This window comes from Genypterus blacodes, unplaced genomic scaffold (assembly GCF_046128005.1).
Source record: "Genypterus blacodes isolate CSIRO-AG114 ecotype Tasmania unplaced genomic scaffold, CSIRO-AGI_Gbla_v1 ptg000028l_1, whole genome shotgun sequence".
Taxonomy (NCBI): Eukaryota; Metazoa; Chordata; class Actinopteri; order Ophidiiformes; family Ophidiidae; genus Genypterus; species Genypterus blacodes.
The window spans coordinates 985,068-1,000,363 of NW_027466841.1; the positions used below are offsets into that span (position 1 = coordinate 985,068).

At 46.8% G+C, this 15,296-nt stretch overlaps 1 protein-coding gene across 1 annotated transcript in view; it reads right to left on the reverse strand.

The window, feature by feature from the left end:
* The window catches only part of plekhh3 (pleckstrin homology, MyTH4 and FERM domain containing H3), a 30,551-nt gene extending 16,181 nt beyond the window's left edge, over window positions 1–14,370 (reverse strand). The window contains exons 1-3 of the mRNA XM_076143990.1: window positions 13,521–14,370; window positions 8,418–8,473; window positions 459–553 (exon numbers count right to left, since the gene is read on the reverse strand). Coding sequence (XP_076000105.1) covers window positions 459–553; window positions 8,418–8,473; window positions 13,521–13,655 — 286 coding nt within the window. The 5' untranslated portion in view covers window positions 13,656–14,370. The remainder of the gene's footprint in view (window positions 1–458; window positions 554–8,417; window positions 8,474–13,520) is intronic.
* Between the last annotated feature and the right edge of the window lie 926 nt (window positions 14,371–15,296).

Consider the following 15,296-nt stretch of genomic DNA (forward strand, 5'->3'; position numbering starts at 1 on the left):
AGGGAGAGATCGTCTTCCAACAGCGGGGGGTGGGGTTGCTACCCAAGGGTGCATGGTAACTGGGTGTCAGAATTAGGCAATCACACTGTCACCAATCCAAACTGGAGGTAAGCTATCTAGGCGTTGGCACAAGGGAATTAGATAAATAAGTAAATAAAATCACACAGGAATAGCCAGTGAGGTCATTCCTCAAAAGCACAGAGACACGTAAGACAGTGCTGCTAATGCCAGTAGCCATCCTGACATGGGGGGTGGGGGGGCTAGCAGGAGCAGCTGTGGACCACATGTGGTCAGAGAGAGCCTGGCTGCAGTTTGACAACACAACACAGCACAGACGTGTGAAAGCAGAAGAGAGAAGAAGGCGACCAAACCTCTGACTGATGCGTTCAAACAAATACAAAACAATGTGTGTCTGTGTGTGTGTGCGCATGTGCATGTGCATGTGCATGTTGACTTACCTTTGACCAGCAATTCAGGTTCTTCCTCCAGGCCCATCTTATTCTTCTCAATGATCAGACTCTTCATCTCCGCAGAGACCCCTGGGACGGTGTGCCTGTGTGCGGGACGACAAACACAGTGTGAAAAAGAAAGACACCAACAACCAACAACAACTTCTCCAGTCCCTCTCGCCCCATCCGTTCCCTCCCATTAGAGAGCTAACTGGCCCAGAGACACCACCATCACGTGACGTCACCGCACCAACAACAAGCCCCTCCAATACCGGGCAGGGGGGGGAAGAAGTGCCATGAATATCTGTCCTCAGCATTTCTCCCTAACGTTTCTCTCCCTAGCAGCACGCCAGCACACATACACACACGCACACACACACATATACGCACGCACCCATACATACCGCGCCACTGTGGACAGCTCGTCTCCCTTTTATCACTTTGGTTGGCGAGCCGAGCGGGCGGGCAGGCGAGGGAGAGAGCGACTGAAAATAAACGTGACAGAGCGACGCCGGCCTGACTCGCAGCCAGCTCACGCCACTCAGAGGGAGACGGAGGAGGGTTCAAGAGGTCGCACGGCTTTGGCTCGTTACGCCGCCGACGTTTAAAACATCTGTAAATCTGCTGAACCGCTGTTCCTCCTTTCGCCTCACGATCACGCCTTCACCAATCACCTCATACAGTCCACATCTGCTCGGCAACGCTGTGGACAAACTCAGACCTCGTTATCGGAGGCCAAGGTCCATTTCCAGCCCATTACATTGTTTAGAGGGTTTATCTCAAGTCATTTGTTTATCTAATTACTCGTTTATTTTCTCTATTTCCTCGACTAACGAGCCTGTGAGCTGAGAGTGACAAAGCCCTCCTTCCTTCCTGTTTTCCTCCCGGGATCACGACTCAGGAAATGAAGCAGGCCGCCCCCTCCTTCTCCTCCTCCCTCTGGCCTCTGGTTACCTTTTCCTCTGTCAGCTGATTTATGCCGCTATTGATCTGATAATTCGAGAAGGTTCCTCCTCACGGGAAGCCGGCAATAATCAATGAAGTCTGAATATAGCCTCATCTGCGCCGACTCGGCTTACATGACTGGAGAAGCCATTTCCTTCCCTTTCACTCTGCGCTGACCCGATCTTATCTATATCGCAATTGATCTGTGTTGACCCCCGTTTCATTACTTCTTCCAGCAGCCTCCCGTGTACGTGCAGACACAGCTGGTACCTTATACGACATGTATTGCATTTGCAGAGGCAGATCTGAGTGAAGTGACATCGGTCTCTAAATTAGGAAAATGACCTGGGAATCAAAAGAAAACAGAGGATCAGGGTCGGGTCACGTTATACTCAGCCTGGCTGTTTATCTAAGCCTGATCGCATGCAAGACCCAACGAGGAACTCCAAACAGCTCCTGCATCCACATAACTCCTTTTAAAAAGGCATTAAAATAAACCAAGAAGTGTGAGAGCGTCCCTCATTTAAGGTCGTTACTATCCTCTGCTGCATAACAGAGACGTGCAGGCGGCCGGGGGGACTTTGCCTATATGTGGGCCAAACCAGACGGGCATTTGATCTATGGAAAATGACTGCATGACTGGAAAATATATCCTGGTGTGCACACTGATGGCCAGAAACCAATTCCTCGAACCGTACCAATCGTACCCTTGCATAACTAGACAGACTAAAGCAGGTGTGCAAATGCCTCTAATCTGAGCCTGATCATGCTTTTATCTCTTTGGTCACAGGTCATCAGTGCAAAAGGGAACACGTTGCACCTGGTACATATGAATATTTAGTAACAACAGTGCAATCTCCTCAAATTTAGTTGAGAAGAAAGTGTAAATCTCTTCCGATACACTACGGTGAGATAACTAAGGCGAGACTGAATTTATGAACAGTTGATGCAGCCAGCAGCCGGATTTGAACTAGCAGGGGTGAGTTTGAATTTTACAGTTCATGGAAGAACATTCTTGGAGTTCAAACTCAAACTTAGCTCCAGTGCGTGCAGATTTCTAAGTAATCTGGGCATTAAGCCAGACCGCCAACACAGACAGAGGGCAGTTTCTCTAAAGGCCCTAACTGGTCTCTCCCTGTTTTCAACCTGAAATACTTTCGCCCCTCAACTCCGGTGCCTCTCCCGGGTCGTGCAGAGAGGGAGGGGGGAATGAAGAAGGAAACGGAGCAAAGTTCTGCCCTTTAGCTGCACAAAGTAACTTGACCTTCAATTCAAACGCCACCATAGAACTTTGACGATTTCTGTCGCTATTTGTGTCTCTTTGTGAGAGGGCGGACAAAGGAAGGATTACAAAGTCTACCTACGAATAACACACAGGTGATTGCTGTGTAATTTCTGCGTTGTGTGTGGTGATCCCTTTCCATGCGCAACAACATTCACCACCAACCATAGAGTGGTTGCTTCATGAGCTCTGCACATGAATATCATGAGGCCCAGGAGGAAGTGCTGGAAAACCAAAGAAGCCAAGAGGAAGCTTGGAGGCCACTTGTCTGAACTGATGTGAAATATCAACAATTGCATTCCCTGGATAGGAGCGCATACGCTGACCCAATTCAAAGCTGATCCGTCCCGTGATGACGAAAGAGATAGCGACGGCAAGTACAAACAAACAACTCGGATTATAGTATGATAAGATTTAAAAGATCATGAGAAGATCAGTGATGTTAAAGCGTCTTTTACTTTCAGAGACTGTTTAAAGCTGGAGTGTCCGTAAACAAGGCGATGCGAGGACTTCTCCCACGCTGGACAGGGGGTCAGGGAGTCAAGAGTGTAACAGGGAACATACGAGGGTTGGATAATGGTTCAGGGGAAGCTTGATGGGATGTGCTAAAGTATCGGCGGTCTGACGAATCTAAGGCTGGTGACACACTAGAAGATAATAGCGATGATTACACTGTACTTAACGGCACCTAGCATGGCGAGGGGAAACCCCTGTGGTTAGGGACAAACGACACACTAATTATCTGGTAAGGTAAACGGTTTGGAGATTTAGTCTTCAAAGCCGCCCTGATCATATCAATTATGCCTGATATTTACAATCCAACGTCTGGAGCGGTTTGTAAAAGCACCAGGGATCAGAAATTCAATGAACGACCGCAGACGGACAACACAATGAAGAGTTCACTAAGAGTTTTCTTAACCAAGCGTAGCTGCAACTGTAGGTAAAGCTGCTTTATGGTAAATGTTTATGAAGTAAACAAACATTTAAAAAGACTTAATGGTCTAGTGTTTAGAGATATGTAGAGGAGAAACCCTTTTGTTCATATTTGGATCCAGGATGGTTCCTTTAATATGAACTACTAACACATAAACTAACATGCTGGATTATCAAAGTTTACATAAACAGCTGACCTAATTATAGAGCAGATTATTGACTTTGCAGAGTCAGCGGGATCGTGAATTGTGTGAATCTTCCATGCTGGACAGTCCAATCCATGGCCTCCTCTCTGATCCCATCATTACATGCACTTACAGCCTCTCAATTCTAAATGATCTTCAATCTGTGGAGTTCAAACAGAAACATGGAGGAACAGTGGTTCACACAAGTTTCATCTTCTGCAGTAAACCCTAAGATGTGGGGGCTTTAGATCTGCACAGCTGTCCAGCAGCCCGACTCCCCCCGCCCGCCCCACCTCCATTCAGCCCTCAGCCCCCCACCACCACACACTGTCGCCCCCACATTCCCAGAAGTGGGCAACTTCCTGTGGAGTGCAGGAAACAATTTGACATGGGGATTAGACAGCATGGAGAACGGAGCGAGTGCACATCTACACACACACACACACACTTCTCTCCTTTGCTTTCCTTTAACAGACTACATGTTAGCCACTGCAGAGGGAGAACAGAGGCCGAGCGTCTCTTTACTGTCACACTATACAACTGTAACCAACAAATGTTATCAGGTCAACATACGAGTACGTTCATGGAAAACACCTTTTGAATTCTCTGTTTACACACATGAAGAGGAAAACATGGTAGGCCTAGGCACAGCAAATAATAACAGGTTGGAACCAAACCAAGTGGCATGGAAGGAGCTGATGGGAGCCAGAGAAGAGAAACAGGATATGAGAGAGCAGCAACGGGACACAAAATACGCTCGCCTATACGGCCCCATAAATCTGATTCAGTAATGTATTTAGAGCCTGCGTTCACCTCCTGGGTGGTTATGTAAGTGCAACTGCCCTCTAGCCTCCACAAAGGAGGAGAGTCTTTTTATATAAAGATACTGTGGTGAAGCCAAGAAGGTGCAAAGATGAGACCCGAGTGTAAACGAGGAGACAAAGAGCTCCACACACACACACACACACACACACACACACACACACACACACACACACACACACACACACACACACACACACACACACACACACACACACACACACACACACACACACACACACACACACACACACACACACACACACACACACACACACACACACACACACACACACACACACACACACACACACACAGGCTCATTAAAAGGTCAATGTTTATCTAATAAGTGTTTTCTCCAACAATACAGCCTAAATTCTCATTCCGAAACAAAATAATAACATCAGTACTTGTGTAGCAGCATTTATACGCAGGCATTATTCTGGTGACAAATCCCGGCAGCACTACGTGTTGATTAGTTTGTGTCTGTCTGACGGGTGGGAGCTGCCGAAGAGATGAGTCATTGATTTCAGTTCCGGGTCTAATCAAAACGGCGAGATGCTAATTAAAGATCGCAAACGTCCTTGCTAGCGGGCCTGGATGACCCCAGTGTCAACCCCTGCTGGAGATGCGATTCCAGGACTAAAACACGGGTCCTCCTGTCCAAAACAACAAGTACAGTTGATCCGTGAGCAGATTTATTTTGTCTCCGGCTCCATCGCAGCTCATATTATACATTACGCATGCACATCATACAACTTCCGGGGAAGATAAGCGCAGCTATCCGAGGAAAACTTCCATAAAACACACCGGATCGCAGCACAGAGCAATCTCAGCTTCTCTCTCTCTCTCTCTCTCTCTCTCCGCTCCGATCCGGATCCCCTCCCCCACGGCGCATGGGCCTCTGACTGATGCTGGGTTGGTGGGAAAATGGGAATGTGGTGATTAAGACTGGGCCTATAAATACGCTGTTTACTCAAGACCACTGCCAAGGAATTCTGGACTCGGCAGAGGGGGAGAGAGAAAAAAAGTTGTGTTTTGAGAAAGGGGGGGTGGGTGTGTGTGACAGGAAGTCTGAGTTTGTGACTGGAGGAGAGGGTGTGTGATCGGCGAGAAGAGTCACTCTGATGGTGAAACGCTCGCTGACGTAGACACAGCCGGTCTGTGATGGTCGGATGGTTGACAGACGGGCAGACAGACACTCCGGTAATTACCAGAGGCCACTTCTAAGCTTTTCATGCAAACGACCACATGCATACACAACTTGTCCCTCACACATAAACACACAGGCGCACACACACACACACACACACACACACACACACACACATGCACAGAATTCATTCGGAAAACAGCGGTTTCTTTCAGTCATTACAGTGTTACAACACACAGCAGAAATGTCTAATTTTTGTCAGACAGGCGGACAAAAGTTGCCAAAGAGGGTGTGTGTGTGTGTGTGTTTGCTAATGAGAAGACAGATGGAATAAATGGTGGCAGAGAGAAATGGAGAAGCCCTCAAGTGTCCCCTGTCCTGGTACAGCGTGTACCCTGACCTGTGCCGGGTACTGAAAAGAAACTCCGGCAAGACGAAAGTGGGCATGAAAAAAATAGTGATGATGTAAGAGATCTGAGTATGAGCACAGTGGGAGGGAGCGAGCTGCACCCAGAGGGACAGACAGAAGACCTGGTCCTATCTGCCTGCCCCACACACACACACACACACACACACACACACACACACACACACACACACACACACACACACACACACACACACACACACACACACACACACACACACACACACACACACACACACACACACACACACACACACACACACACACACACACACACACACACACACACACACACACACACAGAGAGAGAGAGAGAGAGAGAGACAGATAAGCCCGATGTTGCCCACAGTCAGAGAGACACAGGTGGGATAAAGGTCCCTGGTACGATTCCTGGTAAACGGTCGCACCACCTGGACCAGGATACACACTGGCAGACTGCAGTTGGACTGCCAGGGTCCGTGTGTGTGTAAGTGGTTTGTGTGAGCATATTTGCGTGTGGCTTTATAGCAACAATTAGGCCGTGTACCTTCAAGCTTCCAACCCTGTAAAAGCGGGTATGACGAAGTGTCTTTGTCATATCGACGCATTTCATGATAGAAATGGTGGAGGGGTCTGAGAATTACCAATGTTGTTGTGCCCAGGCCCCATGAATTGGCTGGTGTTGCGGGGGGTCACCACCTTTCCCGGTGTGTCGTATGGAGCAAACTGCAGCCTTCAGCCTCCACTAGCTCAAATGCTTTGGACCAACACTACATACCAGCCATGTTGACAGAAACTGGCCTTTATCCCCCCCCAACCACATCAAGCCTATAGCATGACAAATTATCTGAGCCCCAGCCGCCCCCCCCCCCCAATTCATCACCATCACATCTGAACCATTATTCAAACTAATAATTGAGATTAATGAGAACCTTCTAGCTAGATCAACACAATAATTCAATAAGGGCACAAAGTAAAGCAGAGTCCTGGCTGTTATGTGAGACCGGCAGTAAATGCTTGTGGCACCACAATGCCCTGACATAGCAAAGCCAGGCTTCCTTTTATACAGCCGAAGGTCTGGGTGTGTCCAGTCATTGACCAGGTAATGACCAAGCACTATGCTCTCTAATCTCAGCATGCAGTGTGATGATTACAGCCGGGCTTTCAACACACTCCCTTCAAAACCAGCGGTAAATTATGCCATGTGGCCTGAGGCCACCTACACTATTCTGCAAAAGTGACACACACACCAACCACACCTTTTCTGGGAGTGTTGCTGATGTAGAAATGAGTCACTCAGTCCAGTTTGCTTGCCTTTCCCTCCTCACTTCATCCCTTTCTTCTTTCCCTAAACCCTAAAGAAACAGCATGTCCAGCATAACCCCTTTGCCTTTGTGTTGCAGACCCTCTTCTGTGTGTGTCATGCCTGTGGTCCTACAAGTCCAGCTTTGTGACTCACTGACTATGAGAAGGCAGATGTACAGTGGAGATTGTGGTTGAGGGAAGAAAGGGGGGGGGGTGATGAGGGCATGATGCCAGAGATGGAGTACAGCAGAGCCTGGCTACATCACTGTCTGAGATCACAGCCCTGCACTAATAGTCTGGGTCAAGCCCTCCATGAATCACTCCTTTTCATTGTCACTATAGTATTCACTTGTCAACCACATGACCATTCAATTTCTTTATTCATTAGACACATAGTGGTTCCTTGTCACAAGCAGGTTGACATTTGTATTTGCCAGCCTGTAAGCTTGAGGGCCATTACCTTGTCATTGCATGTGACCTTAGTTTAGTCAAAATGACCGATTAGTGGCCCAGACAGCCTCCAACCATGACTATGACAGCAGCACCAGTGGCCAGAATGAAACGCTAAATATTTTAACAAGTGAAAACGAATCAAAATGAAAATGAGCTACAAATCTCTCAGCAATCACCACTTTATCACTGCAGGTTAGAAATGTCAGATGACTTGTCAGCGCGCCACTTGAATGTGGACATACAGTTTGTGAGCATGTGAGATTAGGCGCATGTGTGGAGGCTTGGCACAAGAGATAACATTCACTGCAGAGGAAGTGAAAACTAAAGTGATTGGCCTGTACTTACACCAGTTCCTGCCCGGAGATGAATACAGAAATCCCCAAACACTCTGAGGAACTTTATGAGCAAAAGAAGGAACTACAAGTTCCTAAAATTGTATGTGTGTGTATGTGTGTGTGTGTGTGTGTGTGTGTGTGTGGCTTACCCATTTCTTCCATTTGCCATGTGGGTTGGTTGAGACACGGTCACATCAGCTGGACTCTGTCAACAAAAGAGAGAGAGAAAGAGAGAATTGGGTAAATAGGTGATAATGCAACAAGAGCAGAGTGTGTGTGTGTGTGTGTGTGTGTGTGTGTGTGTGTGTGTGTGTGTGTGTGTGTGTGTGTGTGTGTGTGTGTGTGTGTGTGTGTGTGTGTGTGTGTGTGTGTGTGTGTGTGTGTGTGTGTGTGTGTGTGTGTGTGTGTGTGTGTGTGTGTGTGTGTGTGTGTGTGTGTGTGTGTGTGTGTGTGTGTGTGTGTAGCACTGGTCCACAGGTTGGAGTGATCCCTCAGTGCTTGGCCTTCAGCGGCTGTGTTACAGTAGAGCGTGCAGCCATTCCTGGCCATCTCAGCACATAGCTGCTCTGTTCGTGCAATGCTTGCCTTTCACTTGCAAGCGTGAGCTGGTGGGGAGAAATATGGCGAGCAAAACAGGCTCATATAATACTGGAGGGAGGAACAGAGGAATCTTTTGTGATTAAAAACTCAATATATCCCATCCAGCTTGCGTCAAAAGTACTTCCATTCAGATAAGTCGTTTCTCTGAAAAGGTTGTTAACCTAAATTTAGATGTGTTCTTGGGAATGCAATCAACTGGCACAGTCGCCTTCGCCTCTGCTCTCCATGTTTACAGTGTCGCAATTTAACAGCGAAAGGCAAATTAATTAAACTTCCACAGACGTTTACAGTGACACTCGTAAAAACTACATGGCAACTAAACTTACCCAGACATTCAGCCTGTGAAAACCAAGGGAAACCGTGAAAGACCACTCGGGGATTAAAAAGTTGATAATTGTATAGCCATGATATATAAATGATTTGATGAGCACAGTCTCAGCTATTCAGGTCAAATAAAACCTCTCACACACACACACACACCAGCTTTGTATGGACATTGGAGAGGGTATTTCAAATTGAGTACCAAAGGGTCCAGCACTGACAGACCAGTCAAATCGCATTTCATGGCTTGAACAATGAACTTTTCATTGCAGGACTCCCCCATTAAGCAGAAAGATGGGAGAGGATGTTTCCTTTTACAGTCCTCTGGCCGCTAGATTCCCAACCTGACCTTGGAAAACCCCATCCGACATCAGAGCTCGCCTATGTGCAATCTGGACAGATTCCCTAGTGTGCAGGGCAGAGTTGTGTGTCCCCGTGGCCTGACTTGTTGTCTCTGCGAGCCACAGCCTTGAGCCAGCTCCTGTGGCTGCCCCAACCCAGCTTGGGGTGTTGGCCTACCTGAAACACTATCCAGGTCAGCTCTGGGCCCCTCATAGTTCACACACACCACACTTTACTACTGGGCAAACTAGCCTAAGTATAGGCCTTGCCCTGCAAACAGCTAGTCTACTGCTTCTTTTTGGACGTCTCGAAATAACAAAGAAAACACGAACTGCAGATTTATAGCCCCCTGCAAAATGTGTGTGATATTACGAGCAGATGGGCTGCGAGGCAAATGAGGAAAAGATGAAGGTTCGGGTAATGAGTTTGGATTGATGTTTAACTCTGGAAGAGTTACAGCCAATGTCAAACCAGAAATGCAAGAATAACTGAATGGTGTCAGAAAGTGATTTGTGAATGGAGGCCAAGTGGAGGCAAGACTCTACCCTGTTTTGTTTTCCATAAATGATTGAGCCAAGCCAAAAGGCCCGGGGAAGAAAATTCAGACAGGCAGCAAAGACAGACTGAGAGGACAAATCAATTCTAATCACATCAATGACTGTAAAGCTGCAATTCCGTGAAATAAATTAAACAAAAGGATCGGTACACTAATGATTCGTGCGTATTACCGAATTCTTTGCAAAACGTAGCCATGTACGAAAAAAAATAGCTTTCCAATGGAGTTAATGGGCTGTGGGATGAGGAACAAGGATAGCGTGCAATCCCAGTCCTGGCAAAAACTTTCCCTTTGGACGGGCAGCGGATGAATCACTCCAGACTGGAGCAGAGCACGGAGGGAAAGAGGGAAAGATGCCGTGATGTGTTCGTTCCGTGGCTGACTTCCGCTCTCGCTCCCCCTCCTGCCCCTCCGCCCCTCTCTCTCTCTCTCCTTTCCCTCTTCCTTCTGCTCTCCTGGGAGGCTGAGTAACCAGGAGGAAATGCTTGGGCTCTGCCAGCGTCGGCCTGAAGACCAGATGTGTGGCCTGGAGGTGGTGAGGCAGGGACGCAACGGAAACCAAATATAAACCAACGTACCGTGACACCTCTGAAGACAGAGGGCAGCAGTGACAGTTAATGGGAACCTCTCTGTGTGCAGCCAAACACTGCCCATTTGTCTGGAGTAACAGGATGCGCTGTGGTGCTCCGCTGCACACTTACAACTGCCCGTGCCTGGGCACCTGATGATGGCAGGCTCGGGGGGTGAAGTGACTTCACTTTGCATAAAAAGCTGAATTAAATTTCACTGGAAAGATGGAAAGAAGAGAGAATGACGGATGTCCTGTCCTAAAATTAGTGCCTTGCTGTCCCAACACTGGAGGCATTCAGCTCTGTGTGACTGTTTAGGCAGCTGTTGGAGAGCAGTTTCTTTGAATGAGGACTGTAAACATACAGGCAAAAGGTTCTGACACGGCCCTGTGCTCCCAGGGCCAAGCCTGCACAAACGTCAGCACTGACTCATGATTCCAACCTCAGTGACAAGAACTTTGGCAAGGGACAGCGTGTCACCTATGGCTTTGGTGCTGCAGATGCTACACGCCATGTTGGAAAACAACCCTGGAGATGGTGGTGAGGGTTTTGGACTCTCTAAGCGAGGGAGACTACACCAGACTTATGGGTTACTGCGGTCATCTCTGGCAGGAGCTGGACAGAGGCCGACTAAATGGAGTATTTCAGCATTTGAGGCAGCCCAGAAGACACACACACATACACCCAGGGAGGTCTGACCTGCTGTCTGAAAATGTGGCTTGTCAAGTGCAGGACGTAATGTAGGTCTCTGGGTAAACGATGGAACGTGGCCCTGCGGGGCTTTCCCTGGGAATTATCTCTGCCCCTCTGCCCCACCCCCCTCAACTGACACCATGAAAAACTAAACAATGTCAACTAGGTCTGTATGTTCTGAGGAAGGACTCTAGAGAGCATCATGAAAATTGAGTAGGTCAACTGATGGTATTGGCTTGTAGGGGTGCAGCTGAGGTCTTAATTATTGGCTGAACTAATGTTACAATAGCCAGAATGAACCAGTGACACAGATAAAGAGGAACCAGGCAATGTCAATAATATAATCAGCAATCAGTAATCAATACAATCAGAGCTTCTGAGTAGATTTATTTTACTGAAATTGGATGGTTTAGCCCAAAAGAGGAGTTTACTGACCGACTAGTTGTTGAATATCTGTAAATCGTCTCACTCACTTTGATGGTTTTTGCTTTTGATGTTTTTTGCCATAAGTAACCTAATGATCAGAGAAGGACTTATAGACCTAGACCACTGACTAGACCATTATTCTTGTGGCTAAGGGCAATCCAGTTAATGTCTGTTAATATTTACAAACATGAACTCGAGAACAAAGACTCTAATCAGTGACATAAGACCAAAGTAGACCAGAGAGCAGATTTGAAGACAAAGAGGCATTTAAGAGTCACATCAGATAAATCAGCATTGGGCTACCATACAGTTAAGGGTTATACCATCAACTCTCTTTGTCTCTCTCTTTGAATTATTCTTTTGAGAATTCTACATCAGGTCAAAATTCTCAAAGAGTGCCATCCATCAATCAAACAGAACTCATGAAGGCTGCACATGACACGTTAGCCACTCAGTGACCCAGCGCTGAACCCCTATGACCATTAGGAACACAGCACTGCAAAAATAGGTTTCATCCCTTAATAAAGGAGCCTGGAAAGTTACAGGAAAGGAAGAGCCCTGTGACTCACTTATTAAGGCCATCAGGCTCTCCGCAGAGACATGTTCCTGTGAACTTGTATCGATTGTGGATATGGAGCTCGGTTGGGTTTCTCTGACCACCACCGCCAGACAGATGGTGCATAATGATCAAGACAGGCATGTTTGCCAAGAAGACCTGTACTACACACCAACACCTCTCTACACACAGCTAATACAGTTAGACTTCTGTTAAGACTTCTGATAGGACTTATCTCTTCCCAACGTTTTCATGCAAATCACTATGGTGCTGTGCTGGTTTGTTGCAAGGATATAATAGGACCAACAGATAGATAAGCAAGTTTGTATAGCAGCTTCAGGTGGTATCACATTCACCAGCTAGGCTTTACCGAGTGTATGCCATATCTTAGCAGCACAGACCAACAATTCAGATTGACATGAATGTGTTCATTGTAGTCAAATGTCTAAGGTCTCAAATGGATTCTCCTTAAAGTGGGTAATCTGATGTAATTACAAAGCGTGCAGCACTGCTAAGCATCTGAAGGTGGAATCATGATGGCTCCTTCTCACAGACTGTACATAGAGAGCTGTACGTTGGGTCTGACAGAGACAGCCTACCTCGATTCAAGGCAACAATGCCCCCTCACAAGTGGGTGGACAATGCTGAACTTTCTGTGCCTGATCAGATGACTAACATTACAGAGAAGACAAGGCCACAGTCTTGTTTGCAATGGAGTGGACAGAGGCCAAACACACAGGATCAGTTTAATTCCAACACGCTGTGTTTTGAAGGCTTGCATCAGAGTGTGTAGGATTGCTCAATGTTGCTCAAGAATGTAGTCATGCAAATGTAAATATCACACTTGATGCATTATGGGTAGAATACACTGATGATTTCCGCAAAATGCCTACAAACAACTGCAACCTGCTACTTAGAATCAAAATATGGGTCACCTTATAAACAGAGGTACTTGTAATGATGCCTTCAGGTTCCAACATCAAGCACTGAAAACATACATTCTGTGTATTTCCACAAAACTAAAACAAGTAAAATCATAACTATATATACACACGTCATTGGTGTTATTCTAGTATCCATCATAAGCTCGCACACATGTTATACTTAGAAACATTGAACGTGTGAATGTGAGTGAGGCGTGTAACTAGCACATTATGCACAAGTGTTTGCTGCAGGTGGGGAGCTTTACCCGTCCATTGGGAGTCAAGTCCTCCTTGTTGCGCAATTCAAAAGACTCTTCCTCCTCTTTCTCCCCATAGTCCCGTCCCAGCAACCTGAAGCCCTGCCTGCAGCACAGAAACCAGCAAACCGCTTGTAAAGGCATTCAAATGAGGTTACGCGGGTCCTCTACGACTATCCAGGTCGGGGAAGTCAACATTCACGGTGCTGTAACTCCGGGCGCTGCGTGAGAGCATACGGGGCAGCCTCTCCATAGAGATCCAGCGAGGAAGAGGAGGAGGAGGATGAAGGGCCAGCAGAAGGTCTCTTTTAGGCGCAAAGTGTGTGTTGTCTAATGAGTGCACTGTACATAACAGCAGTCACCCTCCGAGGAGCACCGACTGAAGACTCGTTCCAGACTTGCGGCACCTTTGCTCTCCAGTGAAAGAATAAAGTTGATCCAAAGACGCAAAACACGAAGAAACGTCACTTCCAACACGTGCAGCGCAGGCTAAACACGTAGACAGGAGACTAGTGTGTGTGACTGGAGCGACTGTGCCGCGGTCAGCTGTGTGTAAACACTGGCGCTGCTGCAGATGGCTCACCTCCGTGAACGCACCTCCGTCTGATTCGCGAGTTTTGAACAAAAGCGTGCTACAGCTGGGACAGACTGGAGTGGGACGCAGGCCCCGCCCCCAATCTGCTGATCTAGCTCGTGATTGGTGAGCTAGTGACACTCCCCGGAATGACACTCCTACACGACACGCCCCCTCACACTGGCTGATCGTCACACGGCTTTTGATAGACGATAGTAATCAATGTTCCACTAAAACTCCTACACTTTGACTTGTGCTCATTAGTGATTTGCAGCGAGCTCATGATGTGGAAAGGATCTATAATACTGATTTATAGTTTGTGTAAACTTTATAATATATTTGGTATTTCATGGTTTAACACCATTATTGACTGTCTCCTATGTTTTTCAGTGTGGATGTAGAATCATTTAGTAATCAGTAGAATCAAAGTAGCAAAGTGACTTCAATCGAATCAGATTCTATTGAAGTCCTACTGTGTGTATTTCTGATAATAATTCTAATTAAACTGCATCCAACTAGGTCACTACACCCATAGAGACCCATAGTCCATAGAATGGACCCTTATAGAGCCTCAGAACATGGTCCATGGAACGCATCAAAAGGTTTGGAGAGCTACTACAACATCTCACCCTGAATCTGATCGTCCAATTATAGTTTGTAGTGATTTTGTTGCTCTTTTAGGTGTTTTTTCTTCCTCATTATTTTCAATGATGTCACTATAATTCTAAACTGCAGCTTTTCCCAGATTTCCATAGCAGTATTCCAAAAAGGTTGCACGTTCACACAGTTTGACTTAAAGACTTCATCTTCATCAGAAGTGAGAGAAGACTGAGGCTCTTTTGAATCTGTGGGTCCAGTGGTTCACGTTTTCACTCAGCAGCAGATAGTTTCTAGGTTCTGCACTGCTTTCCTCCCACAGGCCAAACATATGGAGCTTATGTTGCTTAATTTCATGTGCTTGGGATTTGGTTTCTGCTCAGTGAGTAATCTAGTGCGAATGAATATGAGTGACTTTAATAGGTAAGAGGCAAAGGAACTCTCTCACATGATAAGTTTTGGTTCTAGCTCTCTCCTTCTCTCTCCTTCTTCTTTTTCTCCTCTTTCTCTCGCTCTTCTCGTGTGCACATGCTCGCTCTCCTCCCCCACTCTTTCCTCTTCCACTTTGCTGAACAGTCCACAAAGATACAGCAGTAGGAGGCAGGAGAACTTGT